Raw genomic sequence first — 25,313 nt, forward strand, 5'->3', positions numbered from 1 at the left:
CGTCAGCGTCGTACTCTTTCTCTTAAAGAAAAAATTGAAGTTATAGATTTCGCAGAAAAAAAAAAATAAAATTGGAATACGGAACATTGCTGAAAAGTTTGGTGTGGGACGCACACAAATTTGCTGTATATTAAAAGGAAAAGAGAAGTTTAAGAAAGAATGGTTCATAAATGGAAACCAAGAGAAGAAAAAAGATTTTCCTAAAAGTAATGCCCTTGCAGTGGATGAAATTGTGTTTAAATGGTTTGTGTCCGCAAGAAGCAAAAATATTTCGATTTCTGGCCCTATTTTACAAGAAAAGGCGAAAGAAGCAGCTACTGAAATGGGTATAGAAAATTTCAAAGCTTCCAACGGATGGTTAGATCGTTTTCGAACGAGACATGATATCGTTTTTAAAAAAATATGTGGTGAATCCATGGATGTGGATGCTGACGTTTGCGAGAAATGGTTTGAGAAAGTGCCTAGTTTGATTGAAAATTACGAGCCATGTGACATTTATAACATTGATGAGACCGGTTTGTTTTATAGAGCTCTGCCAGATAAAACCTTAACTTTACGGAAAGAAAACTGCTCTGGTGGCAGAATCTCCAAAGAACGCTTAACAGTTTTGTTGGGTGCCAGCATGGATGGTACAAAATTAAAACCAGTTGTCATCGGAAAAGCAGCCAGACCTCGGTGTTTTAAAGTACTGGATATAAAAAAATTACCTGTAGACTGGTATTCAAATAGAAGAGCGTGGATGACAACCAGTGTCATATCTGATTGGCTTGTAACTTTTGATAAGAAGTTGGGGAGAGAAAAAAGGCATATTGTTATTTTTATGGACAACGCGCCCTCCCATCCCAAAGACTTTCACTTGAAAAATATAGAAATAGTCTTCTTGCCAGCAAACACAACATCGAAATGCCAACCTATGGATGCTGGGATAATTCAAGCATTTAAAATTCAATACAGACAACTAGTTATGAAGCATTTAATCAATAAAATGGAAGAAACTAAAACAAGTAGCGAATTGTCCAAAACAATTGATGTGTTAGATGCAATCAGCTGGGTTAAGCACGCATGGAAGGAAGTTAAAAAAGAAACAATAGTAAGTTGCTTTAATCGCGTTGGATTCAAAAAAGGATCTGCCACAGAGGAAATTGACAACGAAGTTGATTGTGACAATGATGGATCCGATTTGCAGTCGTTAATGCAACAAGCAGGGTTCACAAATGTGACCGCTGAAGACTATGCTCCCATCGACGACCAAGTTTTCACTGAAGAAAGCGAAACAGAAATTGCAAACATAGTGCGCGAAATTAACGAAGATCATACAGTTGAGGATGACGATGAAGATGAACTGTCCGTAAAAGAAGACGTTAAAACAATTAAAAATGTTAACGAAGCTTTAAGCGTATTAGATGGACTCAGGGAATTTTCAATTAAACACAACGATCCTAAAGGACTAGACTTGGTACAAGATCTTAAGATACATTTCGAAAATGAAAGACTTTCATCCATCAAAACATATCAACAGACATCAATCGAACAATTTCTTAAAAGTACAAATTAGGTATGTAATTTTTATGCGAACCTGTTATTTAAATCTCTTTAAGTGTGCAAAACTGTAATATTTGAATTTAACCTGATAAAATAATTGTTTATTATGTATATCTTGGTAAAAACTAGTAAATTAAAAAAAATCTATGCATATGAAAGAGTAGAATTCACACATATTTCATTTAAGATTTCAAAAAAAATTAACAAATAACTAAAGTTAATTAAATTAAAAAAACCTCTGTAAAGCGGACACCCCTCTCTTACGGACAAAAAAGTTTGTCCCGTTAGTGTCCGTAATAGAGGGGTTTCACTGTATTTTAATATTTAATATGAGCAAAAAAAAATAGAAGAAAAAGAATGTAAAAACATGCTCTAGTGAAGTAGCAAAATTTAGTGATTTACCACGACTAAACTTATCAAAGATTTGGATTACCAAATTGCTGAACGGTTTCAAATGAGTTTTGAGCGCCTCCAGAACAAAAGAAAGGATTGCACCATTCCTTGTGTCTCTAAAGCGGTTTTCCGTTCATCTCCCCTTTTTACGAAGGCGGAAATAGATTCAAATGGGGACAAAAAGTTTTAGGTAGGTTTTTCGGGCTTCTAAGGATTTACATTTTCTGACACCCCCTGTTTCTAGAATGAAGCTTCTCCGAATCATTCCTAACACCTGAGAGAAATAATGAAGGGTGTGAGAAGTTTTTGAAAACATTCCTAAGTTGTTTCAAAACAATGAACTCTTTTTTCCAGAACAATTACATTTGACATCAAAAATATTCAACATAACAAGGTTTTGATTAAAAACTCTTCGACATAAGAATGAAAAATAACATTGGAAAAATATGCAAAATCAAGGGGAAAATTAATTTTTTGTCATATCAAGGTTTTTCAGATATCAAAGTTTGAGATATCGAGAGTACACTGTATTACAGAAAAATGCCATTTCAAATTTTGTATGAGATGCCTTTTGTTGTGCAAAAGTGAGAAATGCTACATTTTTTTCTATTCATCAGAAAATCTAGTTTTCAGCAATGGAAAAATGTCTCGATCCATCCTCCCAAAAAGCAAGAACGCACTGCCAACAGGAACCGATTTACTCACCTGGGTGCCCCGGGCACTGACAGCTATGGTGCCCCCCCTCCCCACCAACACAAAAAAAATGTGAAGGTTAGTGTTGGACATTATTTTGATCGAAAGAAAACTTTAAAATATCTATTTCATACAAAAAAAGTTAATAATTTAGATGTTTTGCAAAGAAATCATTTAATATAAATCTAAAATAATTTTATGGTTTTCATGTTAGAGAATTTTTTAGTCGCAGATGGAAAACCTATGATATAAATGGTAAAGGTAAATCATAATGTGCTTTCTGTGCATCAATGATTCTTTATATATTTTCCCCTTTGTTTTCTTGTAGTAAATTCATGTAAAATGTCCTCATAATCAAGTTTTAGGTCAAACTTACTTCTATTGATAAAAAAAGCTAATAAAGATAATTTACCATCAGAAATGAGTGTACGTAAAATACGCTTAATTAAAAGGACTCTTCAATAGCGAAAATGATCGCTATTCCACAACAATTGGCTAATATGCTTTTATTTAATAAAAAAAATTGTCAAATTAGAAAAATTTTTTGTTTCCTTTAGTTAGAGGCCCTGAACACTGGTCCCTAAAAAAAAATGACAGAAATTTGGTGCCCCCTTTCCTTTGGTGCCCCAGGCCCGGGCCCCGAATGCCCTGCCGTAAATCAGTCCCTGACTGCCTATAGCACAAAGATCCTCAAAAAAAAAAAAAAGCAATAGTCCTGTCAGCCCATGGACTCCCCAAATGTGGGCATATCTTCGACCAGGAAAATCTCAGATTTCAGAAACTTTTTTTTCAAATCATTTTGTGAAAAAAGAAATGGAAAAACAAACAAGAATTTGCAAGTTCAGTTTAATCATGATATGTTTACCATAATTTTCTTTATGTATTTCTACAATTTATACTGCAGCAATATATTTAAACTTTGCAAAAAAGTTGATATTCTGAAATTATCTCACTGACGCTTTTAGCTGTATAACCTACGTAAAAATAAATATAATAGAAATCAAATCGTCAGAACCCAAATTACCAGAGCCACAGTAGCATTATTATTTATTAATATTTAAAATGAGAAAGCTCCCTCCCCCCTCAGAAAAGGGGGTTGGAGAAAAGAAGAGATTTTAAGAATGAAAGTGAACAATTTGAACCACTTTTTAACAGAGGTTTTCAATGCAGTATTGTATCGAACGAAATATTTTTCAGGGGATTTTTGAATCCCAAAGAAAAAAAATTGAATGATAAAATTTGAATGAAACATACAGAACAATATACTTATTTCTTTTACTGAATATTTTATAGTTTACTATTCGCAGTGGCAAAAGTTTTCTCGTAAATAAAAGCATTTTTAATTAATTTTGCATTATATAATAAGTATACAACAGCACCGTCCCCAACTTTTCTCGATGTAAACAAAGCTCAGCGGTCACCGCTAAAAGTTACGAAAGTTAAATTTTCACTGAATAAAAGATAAACCTATCTGCTTTAATTAGCAAAAGCTAAAAAGTTCGTATAAAGCGTGAAATAAGTTATGTTTTCAGTTATGCTCCATTAGCTCATCATGGTTCTAAATTACAAGTACAAACTCGATGAATATGAGTTTAACCTGTATCCCTCCATCCATTTTGCAAAAAGTGGTGCTTAATCTGAATCAACTCAACTCTGTGTTGTCAAAGATGGCCAGGATGGCCAGTGTCTGCTTTGGATGTTCGTGTTTTGAGCGAGTAAAATATGGGCCTGATGAAATAGAACAATATCAACGAAGTAGAAAAATTGATAAAATGTTAGAACTAGACAAACGAGCTCGTCGTAAGCTGGTAAAACTATTGTTATTGGGTGCTGGTGAGAGTGGGAAAAGCACATTTCTTAAACAGATGAGAATCATACATGGTTTGACTTTTGATGACGAAACTATTGCTGAATATAGGATTACAATTTATCAGAACGTTGTGAGAGGAATGAAAGTTTTAGTCGATGCTAGAGATAAGCTTGAAATTCCTTGGCAAGACCCGTCACACCAACAGTTTGGTGAACGTGTCATGCAGTATGAAAATTCATTTTTGGACAAAAATGCTTTCCTTCATTATGCTCCATCTGTGAAAGAACTATGGCAAGACAAGGGCATCAAGACTGCCTATTTAAGGAGGAGAGAATTTCAATTAGTAAGTGACTAGATAGTAATTATCAGAAATTTTAACCCTACAAAATCCTTTTAAAGAAGCACCTGAATAAACATTTTGACAATACATGTCAATTTTTTGGCCAATTTGTTAAAATGGTGTTTTTTTTTATTTCTTGTGAAAAAAATTGCGTAAATGAAAAGTTTTTTGAAATGTATTATTTATTTGTAGATTTACAAATTGCTTATCAAATGAGATCAAATCCTACTTCAGTTGCGGACTTCATCATTGCGGGCGCCCCCCCCCCCCCCCCCCTCCTCCCAACATGACATAAGGCCCTTGAAAAAGAGTCCAATCTACACATAAAACTTGCGAAAAACAAAGGTCCCAGAAACGTGAATCTGCCACTGCTCTGAAAATTCTGAGAAAAGCAGTATTGTATACTAAGAATTCAAACCGCAATAGGGTCAGAAGATAAGTTGATCCCTCTTTCAATGAGATGTGGAGTATATGTACCCTATTTGCTTCCCCTTCCCCCCTATTGAAATCTTCAAGATAAGGGCTTAACCTTGTCTGTGTAACAATCTATCAATTTATCTATTACTTATGCTTATACAGTTGACGCTCTTTAGAATGACCTCTGATTAATGTGACCCTTTGGTTACAATCACCAATGCATGGAGTCCTGTTTGCTGTTCCATAGATATGTTATTTTTGACGTCCTTTAGAGTGTCCAAACTGCATAGCTCATTCCAGTATGACATCCAAAACTAAGGTTTGATTTACTTGATTCTTAAGACTATCTAAAAGCCTGTCATAAATGATGTTGCACTTCCTTTTTCCGTATTTGATCATGTTTTACAAGGTATTTTGCTTCATGTTATCCTCCTGTCCTTTCCTCTTGGCAAACTTTTTATTTTTGGAAAATTTGATTGTTTTATTGCCTTTGCAAACTAAGAATTTGGTAGTTGGTGACACTCAGCAACTTCAACTTTTCATTTCTAGAGTGAACATACGCTTGTAGTTATCACTAATCGCTGAAAGTAATTTTTTTTATTTTGTCACCATGGTAAGAAGTAAACAAGTTGTGAAATCAAGTATACATACCTTCGATAAATGTACCATTATCATTATAAAAAATGCTTTTATTTTGACTAAAATGTATAATAATCCAAGGATGTATACAAGGAAGGGGTGATAGCCCCTCCCTTGAGCAATTCATCAGCAATTTTTTGTTGCAATCCGCATCAGCAATTTTTTGAAATTGAAGTTCTGAAAAGCAAGTGCAGTCTTCTTAGATGACATTAAAGAAAGGGACAGAGCTAGATAATGTAGACGCACGCTGTGCGCGGATACATCTGCTGACGTGCGGATACATTCGCCGTGGAGTTGCACGTCGTCTGATAATCGTGTATGTTTTTAAATACAAGATAGAGATTAGATCAATTTGAAACGAATAAGAAGTAAAAATAATATCTTTATTTCTAATTCGTTTTAAATTAAAATTTATATTAGAGACGTACCGAGTAGCACTTTGGCCGAGTACCGAGTACTCGGCCTTTCACTACTCGGCCGAGTACCGAGTTACCGAGTACTCGGCCTTTCACTACTCGGCCTAGTTAAAAAGTACCAATTATGTTTAACCACCGACACACATGTGATGAATTTTGAACTTATTGGAATAGTAGTATAAACCTCCTTGTCCATATAATAGTTTTTAAAACTAAATTCCTGCTGAAATTTAATTATGCATTATATAAACAATTAAGTTTGTGTCAAAAATTTTACAAAAAAATTATTTTTAAAATTGAAAATAAATAAATAAAAGGTATGATTAATCAAATTGGAATTAAAACAAATTACAGTGAAATCCCTCTAATGCAGACACTAACAGGACAATTTTTTTTTGTCCACAATAGAGAGGTGTCTGCAGGACAAGGGTTTAATAATGTTATTTGCATTGGAACTGGGGAATTAAAAACTGTCTGCATAAGAGGGGTGCCTGTTAGGAGGAGTTTCACTGTATACCAATCAATTATAGTTCTAGTCCGCCAAACATAAATAATTTTTAAAAGCAGATAAAACAAATGTGCAGGAACACTGCAGACATGTGTTTCTGACCCCCGTTACAAGGAACGTCTTTTTCAGTGCATAACATGTGAGCTAAAGAATGTAAAGACATACGACAAAAAAATCCGACTTTTGTCGGATGCCTTTAAATCCACGAGCTCCCATTTTGTGCATTGAAAAAGAAATTCCTTGTAATGCCAAAACACGTGTCTGCAGTGTTCCTGCAGGGTGCTTTTAACGTTGTTTTATTTCCTTTTATTTTTTAAGCAAAGGTAATTATATTTTTTATAACTAATTTTTGTTTGTAGCAAAAATCAATTTTTAATATAAAAATTCCATATTTTCTATACATACCTTTTTGGCATAATTTTTAATAAATAAGTTTTATTAGCTTTGGGGATATTAAAATAAAGATTTATTCCACAAACTTCATTATTCTCAAAATTTAAATTTGACTTATAAATTTTTACTGTAAATGATTGCAGAATATAATGCTTGCTCTTTTTTTTTATAAATTTTAGTATCTGTCTTGGACAATATTCAATTTTTTGCAACTACTCGGTATTGGCCGAGTATCTGATCAGAATTTGGCCGAGTACCGAGTACTCGACAAATTGGCCGAGTACCGAGTAGTTACCGAGTACTCGGTACGTTTCTAATTTATATTATTTATTTAGACTGTAAAAATTATTACAAGATAGTATATACACTCGCCCGTTCGGTGGATGTATTCGCTGCTGTGCGGATACATTGGCTGCGGGCACGCGCATCTCGCGATAATCGTTCAAATTCTTACTTTTCACTTTTAATTTGCTTTAAAACTGATATTATTTAATTATTTTGTAAAAAATATTAATAGATAGTATATACGCAAGCGCGTAAGGTGGATATATTCGCTGCTGTGCGGAGATATTCGTTGCGAGCACGCGCATCTCGCGACAATCATTCAAGTTCTCCTTTACTTCTCATTTGTTTAAAATTAATATTGCTAATCTAAAATGTAGTAATCATTTCTAGATAATATAGACAGACGCAGATACATACGCTGCTGTAAGAAAATATTTGCTACTTTGCGGATATATTCATCGTGGACATGCGCATCTCGCCATAGTCGCGAGTAATGTTCTAGTTTTCCACTTGTCCTTTTTCTTATTGTTAAAAAATTACTGAAATGTTATTCCTCCTTTTTCTCCTATGCATCAAGAGGTGATAACTGAGCAATTCTTTTCATGTGGCTTAGCATTTACTTTTTGCTCTTTTTTTTTTCATTTTCTTTTTTTTTGTGCTCATATCAAATCGCAAAAGCACCTCTGTGGCTTTAAAGCTTATCATATGGGGGTAGCAAATTCGCATTTGCCGTATTTTTGGAAATTAGAACCGCACCTGACGTAAGCGCTACGCTTTCAGTTTAACAAATAATGTGAAAAAAAAAAGTTGTTTCTGATCGTTTTTTTTTTTTTTTTTGAAGATATCTAGAACACAATTTAAACAGATTAAATATTTCAAAAAGAAAAAATCCTAACTACTTACTGACAGTTAATTACCCTAAATCTGACAACCACGGACTTTGCCGAATTTTGGATCGCTGCTGAAAATTTTTACATTGCGCATGAAAAAAACTTTGAACGATTTTATGGATGTTTAAAAAAGTTATGAACTTAATTTGAAATAATTACAGGATAAAGTCTGCTTAAATTTCAGCACCTTAGTCCAAAGAGCGATGCTTAAAGCAGAAGATTCGGACTTGACCGCGAAATAAGAATTCCGCAAATTTTCCAGATCATTGCTCGATTTTTTTTCCGATTTTAGCTCAATCGTTTTAACTAAAAACTTAAGACATAAAACACATTCTGGCATAATTTTATATTATCTTCCCGTTAAGTACAAAAGACTTAAATTACATTGGAAGCTAAAAAGGCGGGACACGCCGATAATGAATTCATCAATTTTTTGCACAGTTGATCGCTTGGGGGAAAAAAGCGTGCTTAATAATACCACCAAAAAATAAAAAGAAAAATTTTGTTATCTTTTATTCAAAACACATTTTAAAGCGCATTTCTTATTTTGAAGAAACTTCCAAGCATTTAATTTTCCTTTTTTTTCAAGATAGTCTATTTTCTGTAACATGTTGTAAACTATTTTTAAAAAAAAAACGCACCATATGCGCCACATCTGCTGTATCCGCCGCATCAGCAATGTATAAACTTTTTTTCTCAGAAGTGCCGCGGTGCTTACGTTCGAAAATACGGCATAGTTTTGGAATCCTTGTGTGCATTGGGCTATTAAGGGACCAAAGGCAGATGGGGGACTTGCTCCTTGTGGTATCTCTCATCTTCATAAATAACACTTATTTTATTGCACTTGTTTTTGTCCCCTCCTTCAACAAAACATTTCCAAGAAGCAGCGAATTGCTAGTTTTTCCTTCATTCTCAGAAATTTGGGTATCCTTTTGATTTTTTGACTCGACAGCTTAACCCCCTTGCGGTTGGCCAGTCACAGAATTACATGTTAAATGGACGAGATATCTAGTCAAGAACTGCAAGGTGGTTAAGAAAAAAAAAGGTCTCATCAATGTATGATTTGCAGTGGAGATATAATTCCTAAAAATATGTGAGCTTAGGCATGAAAAGATATCTGCTAAAAAGAATAGGAGCACATAATTGGCACGGAAATTAGTTCTAATTATACCTGCAAGTATTTATTTCTTATGATTAAAAATGTTTTTTCTTTTTTTATTTTGGAATCCGGACAATCCCCTCCCCTCGTTTTTTTTTTTTTTTCTTTTTTTATGTGATACACAATGATTAGCTTGCAGATACTTTTGAGTTGCGTGCACAGATACTTTATATTTTTATCTGACTCTGGAAAGGGATGGGGTTAAAATTTCCCTCCCAAAAACTGTTTGGAAATGAAATTTTAAAAGGGCTATATATATATATTTCAGACGATCTTTAATGATGTTAGGAGGATGAGTTTAGAGGCCTTCGCTGGGACAGTTTTCAAAATTTAAGTCTTAATGATGTGATTATAGACACTTCTGGCAGTGTTGCGGAGGGGGGGATGGGATCTGTACCTTAGAGGCGGAAGGACTTAAATCACGTTATGAAAATTTTACAGGCGAGAAGAACTTTTTTATGGCTCATGTAAAGGATAGTGCTCTGAAAAGAACTTTTTTTAAAAAGAATTGCCGTACAATCTGATAAAGTTTGTAACATTCAAGTCATTCAGAAATCAATTGGTGGGAAAGCCTTGTTATGTTTTCTTAAAATGCCATAAGTAATACAGTAATAATATTTCAACTATTATGTTTATTAAAACTGAATCTAACATCAGTATCCATATTAACCAACCAATAATACAACTGAATAATATCTATTACTAGGAGCATATTTTGTTTTTAAGATCTGACTCTTAAGACTTGAGCATGCCATTTCGGATCTTCGAAAGCTGTTACTAAGGAATATTTGGTTGAAATCGGTTGTAAGTTTATTGTGTCACTATATGGAGGTAACATCGACACAGGCTACCTAAACACGCTTCGCTATAAGCAATGCCTTAGGAAAATAGCTTCAGCTAAAAGGAATTTGACATAGCTTGTTTTCCACCAACGCAAAATGCATCGAAATATCATCTATATCGAGTACATTTGCAGGGCTTCATTTGGAAAGAGTTTGAATTATAAACTCCTGATCCCACACTTTTGGTCATGGCAGTTCGTAGATGAAGAAATTTCAGCCAATCCAGACTTGAGACCAGCACTAGGACAACTTTTAGATATAATTAAATGTGCTAGCCAAAATACGCTGGAAGACCCATATAACACTGCAAAATATGTATGTCATCGATATGGACTTTCATATTCGGTAATTTGTAACAACTTTGAAAATAACTGCACAAACACAGGAAACATTTTGAATTTGGATGAAGATAAAGATGAGATTTCATTTTGGATGACGTAAATATCCTATTTTATAAAACATTTTTAAATTCTCATAATTTTCTTTTTTTGAAAAATGTATTTATTCAACCTTTTTGGAAAACGTACTTGGATGCAAAGTTTTTCACTGTTCTTAAACCGCTTAGATTAATAATGTTTTTAACACAACAAGCGACGTTAGTGTTTCGGCTCCTATTTCTTTATTTCCTTTCATTAGTCTAAATCAAAATTATTTTCTTATCGAGCATGAAATTTCCTTTCATTTGATGCCACACATGATGTTTTTTATTTTTAAAAATGTTCTGTGATTTTTCAAGATGGGACCAAAAAAACCGAATTTCTCACTTCAGTACTGATGTAAATTTTTACTCTGCCCACTTTACTTCAAATATCCCTTTTTATGTTCCTTTTCAGCATGAAGTTTACTTCCATTTGATACCACACACGATTTTAAAAAAAAAGTCATGGTTTTTCAAAATGATGATTGCGGCCAAAAATGGAAAACAAAAATTAATTTGAATTTTTTGACATCTTGAATTCAAATTATGTTTTTCGCAATCACAAGTGTGTGTTTGGAACTGATGTGATATACCCCACCCTTGGCGACTTTTTCTTGTTGGCGCCAAGAAAGCGTCGCCAAGAAAACGATGTATGACGACATATGTCATACATCGTTCTTAGCGATGCTTTTTTAGCGCCAACAGGAAAAAATCAGATAAAAAAACATGATCAAAGCACTTCAGAACACAATATATATAAAAACAACATAAAAGCACAACAAAAAACATCACGAATATATGCTTCAAAAATGTACAGGGCCGGGGTTTTTTGTAAACATATTAAAATAGAATGAAATAAATTATTGTATTAATTACAAGTCGAAATTAATGCATTAATTTTTTTTTTCATCATTTCTCCGGGATACGAGCCCTCGGTCTCATAGTACTTTCGTAATGAGACTTCGGCTCGCCGGCCCTGCCTCGGTCTCATTACGAAAGTACTATGAGACCTCTGGCTCGCCAGGACCTCGGTCCGTTATCCCTCCGACTGTTAATATACATTACAGTCGGAGTATGGTCACAGTTATGTATATTTTCATGGAGACACCCAAGGGTGGCTCCTTCCGTTCAGTGTACAATAATGACACAGTTTTAAGTGTGAAATATGCACCATTATTGTGCAGATTTATTAATAAAATTCAGCATTTTTAAGAGTACAACCGAAAGAACTTTCAATTGTTAACATAAAATTCAGTACCTAAAGGAGGCACGTTAATAGAATGTCTAAATAATTCGTGGCATCGATAAGAATTAACTTTTAGAACAAAATAACCGTACTATTTCTGTAAAATTAATTTACATACAGTAAAAATAAAGTTAAAAACTACAAGAACCCCTCAAGGATTTGTAAAAACAAAGAATTTTGGAAGTGAGAGGTTTTTTTTGAATTCTAAAATAAAGAACTTACCTTTTTATATGGTATAAATATTCACACTCAGTCTAAAACAATACATCATATGACAATGGCACGTTACAGATACACACCACGTTGGAGTTAACTTTTAATTAACCTTCAAGTTTGAAGAAACTGGCATTTTCTAATGTTTTTACTTCAAAACACAACTACTGAATTTAAACTAACACAAAATAAGCATTCCTGTAAGGTATATTGCACGAAACAACACCACGTATCTCTCCTGCGTGAAACCCAAACAACCCAAGTAAACAAGTTTGAACAGATCTGTAAGATTGCCTTCGGGTTGCTAAACACAGGTTAGTTTGGCCAGGGATGCCATGCATAAAAAATTATCGCCTTATTGGCGAGAAAAATATTTTAATTTTGTGCAAAAAAATCAAATGTTGCCAAATGGGGGGGGGGTATATCACATCTGTACCGTGTGTTTGTGTCTGTGTGCAGATATGAGTGTGTGCGTGTTTAGGTGTGCGTATGGTGTAGGGGGTGTGTTTGCGTAGGATATAGAAGCAACCTGGAGACGGTTTTCGCTAGAGGAGCAGCATCGGGAGGGGCCAGTCGATGGTGGTGCTGCAGAGGATGGTGGGGGGGGGGGGGGAATAAAATCATAGGACGCCAGAAACAGTCAAATAAGAACAATAAGCAATGTGATTGGGAACTGATGTGATATACCCCACCCTTGGCGACTTTTTCCTGATGGCGCCAGGAAAGAGTCGCCAAGAAAACGATGTATGAGGACATATGTCATACATCGTTCTTAGCGATGCTTTTTTAGCGCCAACAAGAAAAAATCAGATAAAAAAATATGATCAAAGCACTTCAGAACACAATATATATATAAAAACAACATAAAACCACAACAAAAAGCATCATGAATATACGCTTCAAAAATACCAGAAACTAGAAAGTTTTGGACACAACGAACAATTACTAGAAAGTATTTAAAATGCTTAAATTGACAAATTACTATAACAGCTCACCAATGAAATATGTACCAATAGAAATAAAAGCTATTTTCCATCATGCATCTCATCAAACAAAAACTTTTCTCATACTCTGCTAAAAAAGAGCAAAGCGATTCAAATTGCGATGTTTAAAGCGGAAAACATCCCCAAAATCAATAACTATTTCAGCCAAAAAAGCGCTTAGTTACTCAAGTTTCGATGTATGAAAAGTAGAAATGTCTCAACAAAACCTCCTAAACATAAATAGTACAAAAATACCATACATTTATTTGCTATCCAGACATGCTTCCAAAATACCTATTATATATTACATAAAATAACACTTTTATATTTTTATAAAATGCTGGAGTCAACTTATTTCCAGAAATTCAGTACCTAAAGTTAGCACGTTAATAGAATGTCTAAATAATTCGTGGCATCGATAAGAATTAACTTTTAGAACAAAATAACCATACTATTTTTGTAAAATTAATATAAAAACAGTAAAAATAAAGTTAAAAACTACAAGAACCACTCAAGGATTTTTAAAAACAAAGAATTTCGGAAGTGAGAGGTTTTTCCTTAATTCTAAAATGAAGAACTTACCTTTTTATGGTATAAATCTTCATACTCAGTCTAAAACAATACATCATATGACAATGGCACGTTACAGATACACACCACGTTGGAGTTAACTTTTAGTTAACGTTCAAGTTTGAAGAAACTGGCATTTTCTAATGTTTTTACTTCAAAACATAACTACTGAATTTAAAGTAACACAAAATAAGCTTTCCTGTAAGGTATATTGCACGAAACAACACGTATCTAAACAACCCAAGTAAACAAGTTTGAACAGATCTAACTAGCTTGCCTTCGGGTTACCAAACACAGGTTAATTTTGCCAGGGATGCCATGCTTTAAAAATTATCACCTCATTGGCGAGAAAAATATTTCAATTTTGTACAAAAAATCGGATGTTGCCAAATGGGAGGGTATATCACATCTGTACCTGTGATTGCTCAAAAAAAACCCCCGCATTTTTCACTACAATATAGATGTCTGTTTTTATCATCTTTACTTCACTTTAAGTATCCCATATTACATTCCTTTTCAGCTTGAAATTTTCTTTCATTTGATACCATGCATGGTTTTTTATTTTTTAATTTTTTTCGTGAATTTTCAAGATGGCGTCCAAAAAACACATTTGTCCCAACAGTACGGATGTATATTTTTAGTATGTTCATCAGGAGTGTGTTACCCACCATTTACCACAAGAATCATTTCGGTTGCAATTTGTTTGACCCCAAGGTGTTTTTTGGCCTATTTCTACTGCACTATATTGTCACATAAACATTGGAAGATACTGACTTTCTCTCTTTTTGCACTCAATTATCCTTTTCTAATGTATTCTCCTTATGCTATGCATTTCTCCTAGTGACTGAAAATGACTTTTTTGGGCTATTGCGATGCTTTTATTTTCCATCCCAGCTATGAATGGCTACAAGTTGAATGATATTTTTATGTACCATAGATGTTGCTAGATTTAGTAACTTATTTCATTGAATTTACGTTTTGTCATATTAATGAAATATTTAAAATTTTCATAAATGGCCATTGTGTCTTCAATCTGGATTTAGTGCTATGGTGTATTAGGCCATGTGCTGTGAAGAAGTACTGAATTACCTGAACCACATCCTTTAGAGTTTGCCTGTGTTCCTGAGATGATGGATTTGGCATTGTCAATGTTAACGAGTATTTGGAACTAAGGAAAGCATTGTACTGAGGATGCTGAATTTATCTAGATTGGTGACATTTTGAGGGTTTTACTAATTCTGGTGATGCTTATTATTCAAGCATTTGAGTTCAAATTTAAATTTTAACCACAGTTGTGATATTGCCTGTAACCCATATAGACCTAAATAAATGTTTATTTTGTTTCAAGTTTTTGTAATTGTTTGCTCCCTAGACCCACCCCATAAACCTTTTGTAGGCTTAACTAGTAATTTCTTTTGAAATAAATTTGTAATTTAATGGTAAATTTAGAAATCAATATTTAATTTCCAACATTGCAAAAGCATGAAGGAGACTGTTAAGTTATGATGCTAAATGCTCCCACCAACCGGCCAGCATGACAAGAACTCCTTCAAATGCTCTGCCTGAACTGAAAACGTTCAGTCAAACTACTTTTGGAGCAAACCTTGTATGGTGGGATTGTGTTCATTGTAGTGTAGTTTTTATTTTAGACTTTTGCTTATCAAATACTCTTTGTATTTTTTTAATGCACATGTGTCAAGAAATATTAACTTTATTTGTTTGTTTATAGAGTGACAGTGTTCAATATTTCTTTGATAATATGGAACGAATTGCATCACCTGTAAGTATATTGTTTATTTTTATTTTATTTTCAGTTATAGTTTAATGGAAATATTTCTATCATTTTTGTCAATGAGTAAATTTTATAGCATTGTTATAAATACAAATGCAGAAACAAGCTGTGGTCTCACCTAGGCCAACTCTAGTCAATTTCTTAATTCCCAATGTTAGATCGAAAGCTCTTTTAAAATTATTCACTCCATTGCAAGTAACAGCTGCTTATTCCATACCTACGACCATATTGAAGAAGTAATTTTCCCTTATTTTGAGATTTAAAAAGCTTAAAACAATGACCCTCTGGTTTTGCCATCTGCACAGAAATCTAGCTCATCCCCCTTCGTTTTACTCAATTTAAATGACTGGCTCAGCATTCGAAATTGCTACTGGTCCAATAGTCCCCCAGACTATCAAGACCCGCCTTAGACCACCATAAAACAAGAAGTTCTGTCTAGAACTAAAGGAGCCTACTTTCCCATATACCCGTACTACTTTCTACTACCTGATCAATATTCTCAAAAATAGCTAAAATCGCAAATTGTTTCAAACATATATTTTTAATATCATAAGCTGATTTCTAGGAATAAAATATTCCTCACCTTTCAAGAAAAGCACAGCTACCTACGCTTTTTCCCATTAAAAAAATTCTTTAACAGTTTTCAAAACCAAACAAATAATAATTAAAATAAATAAGCTTATTGAAATAAATACATCATATTAAAAAATCGTTTCTTTTTCCCCTGTTGCCAAAAATAATTTTTTAAATGAATTAATGCAATTACCAAAATGAATAAAAACAATAAAATTTCAGCTTAAAGAAATAATTTTCATTGTCAAAAAAAAAAAAAAAAATCTTCCGCGTATATCTTTATGTAGAAACATGAATGACTTCGAGTTTATTCGCCGAAAACTGAAAGCCTAAATTAAAACTTTAGCGTGAAAATAAAAACAAGTCATATCAACAATAATTATTTCACAATTAAAACCATAGCTGAGGAGTCGGAGTCAATATCATTTTGGGATAAAGGAGTCGGAGTCGAATATCCAAAAATCAGAGTCAGTCATCTGTCCTCCATGTATAAATTTTTGCCAAAGCTACAAAGTCAAAGTCGGGGAGTCGGAGTCCGATTAACTATCGGGCACAGGAGTCGAGTCGGAGTCAGGTGCCCCTAAATTGTCAGAGTCTGGAGTTTGGCGTCAAGAGCTGTTTCCAACAAAATTTGTTTGAAGTAAATCCGCCTTCAAGTACGGAATCTACATTGACTTTCAGTTTCCCCGTAGGCACTAATGTTAAGGGATTTGAACTGTTCAAAATTGAATGGAAAATTGTTCAAATCAAAAAGATATTTTATATACAAGTTTTTCATCAAAAGTTTTTTCCTGCAAAGTTTGTTTAAAGCAAATTCGCATCACAGTTCGGAATTGCCTTGAATTTCCCCGTAGGCGCTGTTAAATTTTTTTGAACTGTTCAAAATTGAACAACAAATAGTTCAAATCAAAAAGTGAAATATGGGAATGAGGTGTACTCGCCGAGATCTTTCGAACAAAAAAAAGTTTGTTCAAATCGGACTATTCATTCAAAAGTTATTAGAGGGGGGGGACAGACAGACCGACAGACATTTTTTTCCCATCTCAATACCCTACTTTCCAACTTTGAATTTTTCAATATTTATTTAATTATTTTACTTATTTTTGATTTTTTTTTGTTTTTCCCGATATTTTTAAGATGCATTAAGCCTTCTTTCATGCTTTTTTCTTTTTTTTCTGACTTTTACTGGGAAAATAAGCTAAAAATAAGCGGTGATCCATGGGACAACCAACCGCTGACCATTTCTGATCACAGATGGCTAGAAAAATTCAAAAGCATTAGCCTAACTGGTTTTTAATCATCATTATTAGTTTCAAACAGCTTTATCTAATTTTAAAACCCACACTTTAATATTTATCATACATGGGGGGGGGGTTGAAATTGGTCAAACTGAATTCTCAAATTTTCGGAAGCCGATTTTAAGGGTTGCTGCCGCTGGTACAAGCCATTTATTGATACCCTATTATTAGATATTTGCTGAAAATTCTATTGCTCCCTCATTGTATCATTTTGGTCCTTCAAAAGTGCTTTAGTTTGTGTGACAGAAATTAGTGCAAGCCTGATAATCAGGCAGTACAATAGAAACCTATACTCCCTGTTTTTAAAACTGATTTTGTTCAAAATGCGTACAAACTCTGGAATAAAATTCCTTGCTCATCTCCACATTTCCCTGAGTTTTCAAAACTTTAATATGTAAGGTACCTGTTATATCTTATTAGTAAGTTCTAAAGTTTCATTATCATGAAATCATTGAACAATGCCATGTGTATCTAAGATTATGGTCTAATTTTAGGACTAATTATCATCCTAGATTCTTTTTATTTGTCCTTTCCTGTAAAATTTATGTTCTAAAGTATTCAAAATTATTGATAATGAACCATTATTGTGAGTTTATGAAACTGTTCCAATCATTTGTAATATGATATAGTAGTGTGTACTTCCTTTTTGGGACACTTTTTATGGTCCCAATCCCTTTGAATATGGACCTCCTTGTATTTGCCTCTCATTAGCCGCATTTACATTAGACTTTTGTCCCTCGCATTTCTCCACTCCAACTCTGAAAAAAAAGGATAAAAAATACTCCTTTCACATGCAAAAAGAGCTTGTACCCTGTATCTGAGGAAGCAGATTTACCCAGCATATTTCGCAGCTGTACCCGGCTAGTAAACAAACTCGTTTTGTAACAAACCAGTCTGAATAAAAACTCCATTTTCACTCCAGTCCATAGCAGGGGGAAGAAAATTCCATATTTCCCCGGCAAGTAACCGGAATGTGGTTAAAAGCAGGTTTTTTCCGGGTAGAAAAGGTTCATGGTAAACATGGCTATTAAGAGACACTCGATTTAAGGTATGTATATTAGAAATATCGAATTTATAGGAATTCAGGGTCCTTTTTTGTCCAAAAAGTTTGTCTTGCCATTAACAGGCAAATAAATAAGTATTCTAAAATACTTACTGAGGTCTATACATTCATGCTTTTCCCTCTCATCAGTTTTTCAAAATAGACTAAGCCCCAACAGTTAGTGGGGTGAATGCCGCTCATGATAAGCTTTGTATAGAAAATTTGAAATGTTATCACACTGTTTTTGCATTGTAAATTACATGACCATCAAACAAATCCATGTAAAGTATTAATTCAAAAGTGGGTCATTCCGTGTCAGATCATCACACGGTTTAGGACGGACCGTCACAGAACTGGATGAAACTTGGTACATGAAGAGATTTAGCCCAGTTATGAATGAAAATGCTAAAAAAAAAATTTCTTTCACCTCATTCAAAAGTTATTAAATATTAATTATTCAAATTTTCATCAAAAAATGCTACACTTTGAGACAGTTAAATCTCATTTTCTCAGAAACTATAACAGATACAAGCTTGAAATTGGTCTTGTTTTGAAGCTCTTTTAATGTGCTTTAATTTGATGTGCAACTTGATAAAATCAAAAAATAATAATTTTAAAATTTAATTAAATTAAATTTTAAAATTTTAATTTCTTAAAAATGGACAATTTTAAAATTTTGAAAAAATTTACAAAATTACTTTGTGTTATCCTCTAGCATATTACCAAGTTTCATAATGGGATCTTAATGGGATCAGATGATACAGGGAGGACAAGTTTTACATATATCAAAGTTTCTGCATTTTGGACAAAATACCTTTCTGATGGATTACTCAAATATTATTCTAAGTTATTAAATTAGCACAGGAAACTATAAATGAACTGCTAATAGTAATGTAAAACCTTCTAATGTCTTACACCTATTTTAAAATTGAATGAAATTAAAATAATAATGGAAAAAAATAAATAAAACTCACAAGAACTCTTTTTTTAAAAAAAAGAGAACGTCAGCATTGTCCTACATTTGTCGGAGTTTTTTACTCTCTAAGCTGCAAAATATTTACAATATTGTTCTTTTCTTCAGCTGGTAGAGTATATGTCCTCCCTGTTGGCGTGATGGGATTTACTTTACAAATAATGTCCGAACAAGGTATCCATAGAATGTCTGGCACTGTTGGATATGAAAATGAAGGAAAAGGTCCTGGTGGGTGGAGGAAAGTGACTTTCACTTCATTATCTTCATTTTTGGACAAAACATAACTTAGCCACCATTTTTTATCATATATGGAAATGACATATCCATTGAGATCTTTCATCATTAAAGGAACACTTTCTCCAGTTGAGATGACAGAATATTCAGTGGATGATGGAGAAAAAGAAAATGCCTTGGCGCTCACCTTTGTTCCACAGCTTGAGGGAATAAAGGCATGCAGCTTTTGGGTACCTGGTATTGGCACTGCTTGCTGGAAACGATGAGAGAGAGCTGTTCTGCGTTTTGAATATATTCTTTTTGGCTGGCGTAACTGAAGTACATGGTCTTTGAAAGGTCAGATTTTGCCCATTGGTACAGTTGCATAGGTGTCGTAATTTGGTTTTCATACGGCCTTTGAAGACTTGCTCTTGCTGCTTCTCTTTTGAGTGTACCACCCACGCCATCACATGGGCCTTTACCGTGAGCAGTGGCAGAAAAATGCCACTCAGCCTCAATACCAAAATCTCTTTCATGGCAGCATAGATTTAAAAAATTCTTTTTATTTTTGTATTGTGCAGCTGATCCATCGGAGAAATAAAAAATTTTGTCTAACCTTTTCTCCAATTTAGATTTTAAAAAATTTATTAGCTTTTGTTGAAATAGGTGAACAGCTACTGTGTTGTGCTCAAGACATTCTGAGATTATAATAAAGCTAAGGTGATGAATTTTGTTTTCATTTTTGAAATATATAACAAAAGGGTGAATTGTGGCTTGATTTCTGTTCCAGTGAAATGATTGTGCTTCATTTTGCAAAACAAAGCTATAGTTTTCGGAAAAGTCGCAAACTACTGCCACCTCAAACTGAGACAAATTTTCTTTTGTATGGGTCATAAAAGAACTCTGCTGTTTAGCTATAAAGTCGTGACGAAGAAGAACTTTCAAATCATTACAAAAAATTTCAATGAACTCATTGGTGGGTTTTTGTAAAGTTTCCAGATTGCATCTGTCTACATAAATCCATTGGCGGAATGTTATCGTTTCAATCATATTTTCTTCTGTACCATCTTCCAATATTTTCTGTATCTCATCAATGCCAGGACAATTTGCACAATTCGAAAAATAACAGTCAATGGAAGCTGGGTTGCACACAATTTTTACAAGACAATCTGTATATTTTTTTATCTTTCCATTTGTGATCCAGCTCATTTTGGAATTTTCAATTTTTAATTTAACATTTTGATGAATGGTACACACACAAACTGCATGTGTACCACTTTGTCCAGCTAAAATACAATTCTTGGGTCTTAATTCGGCAAATTTGGAGAATCCAACTTTGACATCGTGATACATTTCTTCAAAAAGTTTGTATGCTTCTTTTAGATTACAAAGCATTAATCTTTTAGACATTTTAACTTAATTGCCTTCACTGAAATGCAATCTTTCATTCCTGCCATTGGCCTACTTATATCTTCACTTTCATAAAATTGTTGTATAATCTCAGCAGTTTCTATGGGCAAATTTTTCCCTGGATGTTGATTGGAAGTGGACAAAACCCCTTTTTGTTTTAAAAGCTTTTTAGCTTGGCGTGCATGGTAGTTCGATGTTTTTAATTTTTCAGAAATTTTTCTAATGCTCCAGTTATCTGGCAATAGAGTCAATATCATTGTCTTTTTTGCTTGACTGCTACAATTTTGATAAACTTGTATCAAATGATCACCATTTCCTTATTTGGATCCTCTTTCTCACTATCGGAATCAGCATTTGGAAGAAGTTTTCTTTTCACTGCAGAGCTAATTTTTTTTGCTTTCGTTATGAGAATATTTCTTATATCTTCTTTTTTTCTTGTTGACCGGGGATTCACCTAACTGAACAATAGAGTCATTTAATGATCTGAATGAGTCTTGAAGTAATGATCTGTCCGAGTAATTGTCACTCTCACTTTCCCTATCTAAGTTCTTACCTGGTGATTCATGACTATTGGAGGCACTATTATCTACAGTTGACTCAGTGGTTTTCTTCAACCGCAAAAGCTCCTTTCTGCATCTGTCACATATTTTAGACTTTTCAGGCATTTCTGGTACAAATGAATACATCCATGGCATTGCAGATCTCAATCCTTTTCTTATGTGTGAGTGAGAATACTTTTTGAACGGATTGCAACAATTTAAATGATTCATGATAAAATTAAATACTTAGCAAATAATATAAATACGCTGAGTGTCAAAATTAGTTTAAAAATAGACTGTTTCAGTTCTGATATAAACCAACTGAAATAAAATAACTGAAAGTTAAAGAAATGAAGTTTGCACAGCAGAAGACAAAGCTTGAATGCTGACTGAAGATAGTTTCAACAGGAATTGTGTTTTTCAGAACAAGAAAGTATTATAAACACCAGAAAGAATCCCTCTATCCCCCACCCTTTTTTTGTGGAAGGATCATTTTGCAATCCCAAATATACCCTCCCCCTCCCCTCTCCTAAAAATTTTCAGATCATCCCCCTTCATTCCTTCACCTCTCCCCCCCCCCCCCAAATAAATAAATAAGAATGAACATTTTATGCTCTATTTGGCAAGCATTTCTAGAGGTTTAGTTTCCCTCTTCATGTGCTGGTTTTCTTTTCTAAAAAAAGACAACAAGAAGAAAAGAAAACACTATGACTTAAATAAAACAAAAAAAAAAGGATCTTGCAAAAAAAAAAAAAAAATAGTTTCAGTTTTATTCCTTCCAAAAGTCTAGATGCCTTTTGATGCAAGGGCACTTTTCTTTTTGTTCAGTTCATATGTGTTACAAAAGAAGTTCATGTGAGTGTACTGCTTTTGATTATTTTTGGAAGGGGTTTTGGTAACTTAAGGTGCAAAATCCTTTCTTTCAAAAAAATATTGTCGCACCCATGCCATAAAATTATGACAGGCTTTTATTAATTCATTTCTCCCTTTTCTTTAATATTAAGAGTAACTATTATTTACTTATTTATTTTGTGTACTCTAAAATTAATATTGCTACAAACAATTATTTTGGCAAATTTTACAAAAACAAAATTTGATTATAACCTCCCCCCCCCCTTTTTTTGGAATTAGTAAGTTATCTTTTGAAACTAAGGGGGGGGGGGTGCTTTTGAGATTTTATGGTACTGCTGACTGAACTCCACAAGCAAAAACATGAAACATGTTGAAAAATTGGTCAATCCCAAACCAGTGACAGGTGGAGAAAAAAGCAGTGAGGCAGAACGAACCATTGGATCTCATTCTCAATAGCCACCCCCAGTCTGTTTCATTTTGTTAGCAAAGGGGGGGAAAAGGGTAGCTTACTGTTTCAGATCTGAATTTGTAGTGGATTATTTTAAGTTCACATCCCCAGAGAAAATATTTTCTTTTTTTTCCCTTTCTTCCTTTCCTTTTTTAAAATTTTATTTCTTTTTAATTTATTTTTCTCAATGAGATGAGATTTAGATGATTAATATTTTTATTAATGAGTTATTTTTCAGGAACAAATCGTACTAAGAAAAACTTCATTTCTAGTAGACAGTTCTGCATAAAAAAGTGAACATGTATGAAGCATATTTATTTATTTATTTTTTTTTTTTTGCACATAAAATAATAACTATTCAGCACAATAACCCATATTTTGGCAGATATGTGAAACTTGTCCTCCCTGTATCAACTGATCCCATTAAGATCCCAATATGAAACTTGGTGAGATGTGAGAGGATAGCACAAAGCAATTTTGTGATTTTTTTTCAAAATTTTAAAATTGTCCGTTTTTGAAAAATTTAAATTTTAAAATTTATTTAAATTTAATTTTAAATTAAAAAATTTTGAATTTCATTAAGTTGCATATCAAATTGAAGCAGATTAAAAGAGCTTTAAAACAAGACCAATATCAAGCTTGTATCTTTTATAGTTTCTGAGAAAACAAGGATTAACAGTCTCAAAGTGTAGCATTTTTTAACAAAAATTTGAATAATCAATAATTAATAACTGCTAAATGAGGAGAAAGAAAAATTTTTTTTTAGCGTTTTCATTCATAACTAGGTTAAATCTCTTGATGTACCAAGTTTCATCCAGATCTGTGACGGTGCGTCCTAAAATTGCTCCAAATTGTGTTGATTTGACGTGGAATTACTCAAGTGTAATTAATGAAAATCAGTTAAAAAACTTTGATACTACAAAATTTTTGATATAATTTTGATATTTTTTTTCCCAGTTTAAATAATTCTGAATTCAATTTAGCATATGCATGCATGAAACATTTTCAACAATTAATCTGAAATGTTAATAGTTTACGCTTACTATGAAATTATACTGAGTTTACACAGTATGCATGAACTCGTCTACCTCCGAAGAAAGGACACTTCTATTTAAGGGACAAATTGTGCAGTCCTCTTAGTGTCCCTTATTGAGAGATTCTACTTTATTTCTGAGCTGTTTTAAGCAGATTAGTATGTTGTGGCATAGCCTTAATTATAAAACTCTTCTGTTCCAAATTTTACTTAAAAAGCCAAATTCATTGTAGTATTAATTGTAACGGAATTTCACTGTATATCCAAAAAAGATGTGACCGAGGTCATGAAAGGCAAGATTTCAATTAAGTTACAAATTATTGTCATGTGCACCTACAAAAAGGTTAGCTTATTATCAAAATAGAGCCATTTTCTTAAACGAAAAAAATGTTAGTCAATTTTTCTTTTAAAATAAAAAGTAGTTTAGTTTTAAATATTTCTCTTGTTTTATAGTGGAATACGAATTGAAAGTTGCAGCTTTTAAACTGCAATAAAAAATCGAATGTGCCAGGTTTTTTCATTGATTTAAAAAATATGTACTTTTTCTCACAAGAATTAAAAAGAAAAAAATTCCTGCAATATCAAATAAAGAGAAATATGTTTTTTTTAATGTAATTTTTCGGGAAACAAAAATGATCTATTCGAATGAGTGATGTAACGAGAGACTGCTTTGCTTGTTTTTTAATTAAGGCAATGGATTCATTAATTTATATTTTTCAAATTAATTTTTGTTAATGAGATCAAAAACATTGCAGGATTATACCCCTTCTCATCAGGACATACTGCATGCTCGCAAGGCAACTAAAGGTATTACTGAATTCACCATACACATCAACGAAGTGCCCTTTCTCTTTGTAGATGTTGGTGGACAAAGATCTCAAAGACAGAAATGGTTCCAGTGCTTTGATTGTGTGACTTCCATTCTATTTTTAGTGTCTTCCAGTGAGTTTGACCAAGTGTTACTTGAGGATCGTTGCACGAATCGTTTGCTCGAATCCAGGAACATTTTTGAGACCATAATAAATCATCGAGCATTTTCTGAAGTATCTTTCATATTATTTCTTAATAAAACGGACCTTCTTCAAAAGAAAATTGAAATAAAAATATCCAATATCTCGGATTTTTTTCCAGATTACCAAGGTGATCCATTTAATTTAGAACATGTGCAAAATTTCATTCTAAAACTTTTTGAGAATACTAAACGAGATCAAAACAAACCTATCTTTCATCATTATACTACTGCTGTGGACACAGAAAACATCAAAGTAGTTTTTAATGCTGTAAGAGACTCAATACTTCAAAAAAACATAACTCAGCTAATGTTGCAATAAACCTAATGTTTCAGCTTTGCCGAGATCTCACGTTGTAAGGTTTTGTACAGCC

The 25,313-nt window shown here is 33.2% G+C and overlaps 2 protein-coding genes across 2 annotated transcripts in view; one reads left to right on the forward strand and one right to left on the reverse strand.

Moving 5' to 3' along the window:
- The window catches only part of LOC129228257 (uncharacterized), a 40,351-nt gene extending 36,328 nt beyond the window's left edge, over window positions 1–4,023 (reverse strand). Inside the window, exon 1 of the mRNA XM_054862926.1 lies at window positions 3,883–4,023. Coding sequence (XP_054718901.1) covers window positions 3,883–3,965 — 83 coding nt within the window. The 5' untranslated portion in view covers window positions 3,966–4,023. The remainder of the gene's footprint in view (window positions 1–3,882) is intronic.
- Window positions 4,024–4,304: 281 nt separating this feature from the next.
- On the forward strand, window positions 4,305–25,261 carry LOC129227764 (guanine nucleotide-binding protein subunit alpha-13-like). Its single transcript, XM_054862370.1, has 3 exons — window positions 4,305–4,781; window positions 15,487–15,537; window positions 24,686–25,261. Exons 1-3 carry the CDS (start codon window positions 4,305–4,307, stop codon window positions 25,259–25,261), a joined length of 1,104 nt encoding a protein of 367 aa, XP_054718345.1.
- Window positions 25,262–25,313: the final 52 nt, after the last annotated feature.

The sequence above is a fragment of the Uloborus diversus genome, chromosome 8 (genome assembly GCF_026930045.1).
Source record: "Uloborus diversus isolate 005 chromosome 8, Udiv.v.3.1, whole genome shotgun sequence".
NCBI classification, from domain to species: Eukaryota; Metazoa; Arthropoda; class Arachnida; order Araneae; family Uloboridae; genus Uloborus; species Uloborus diversus.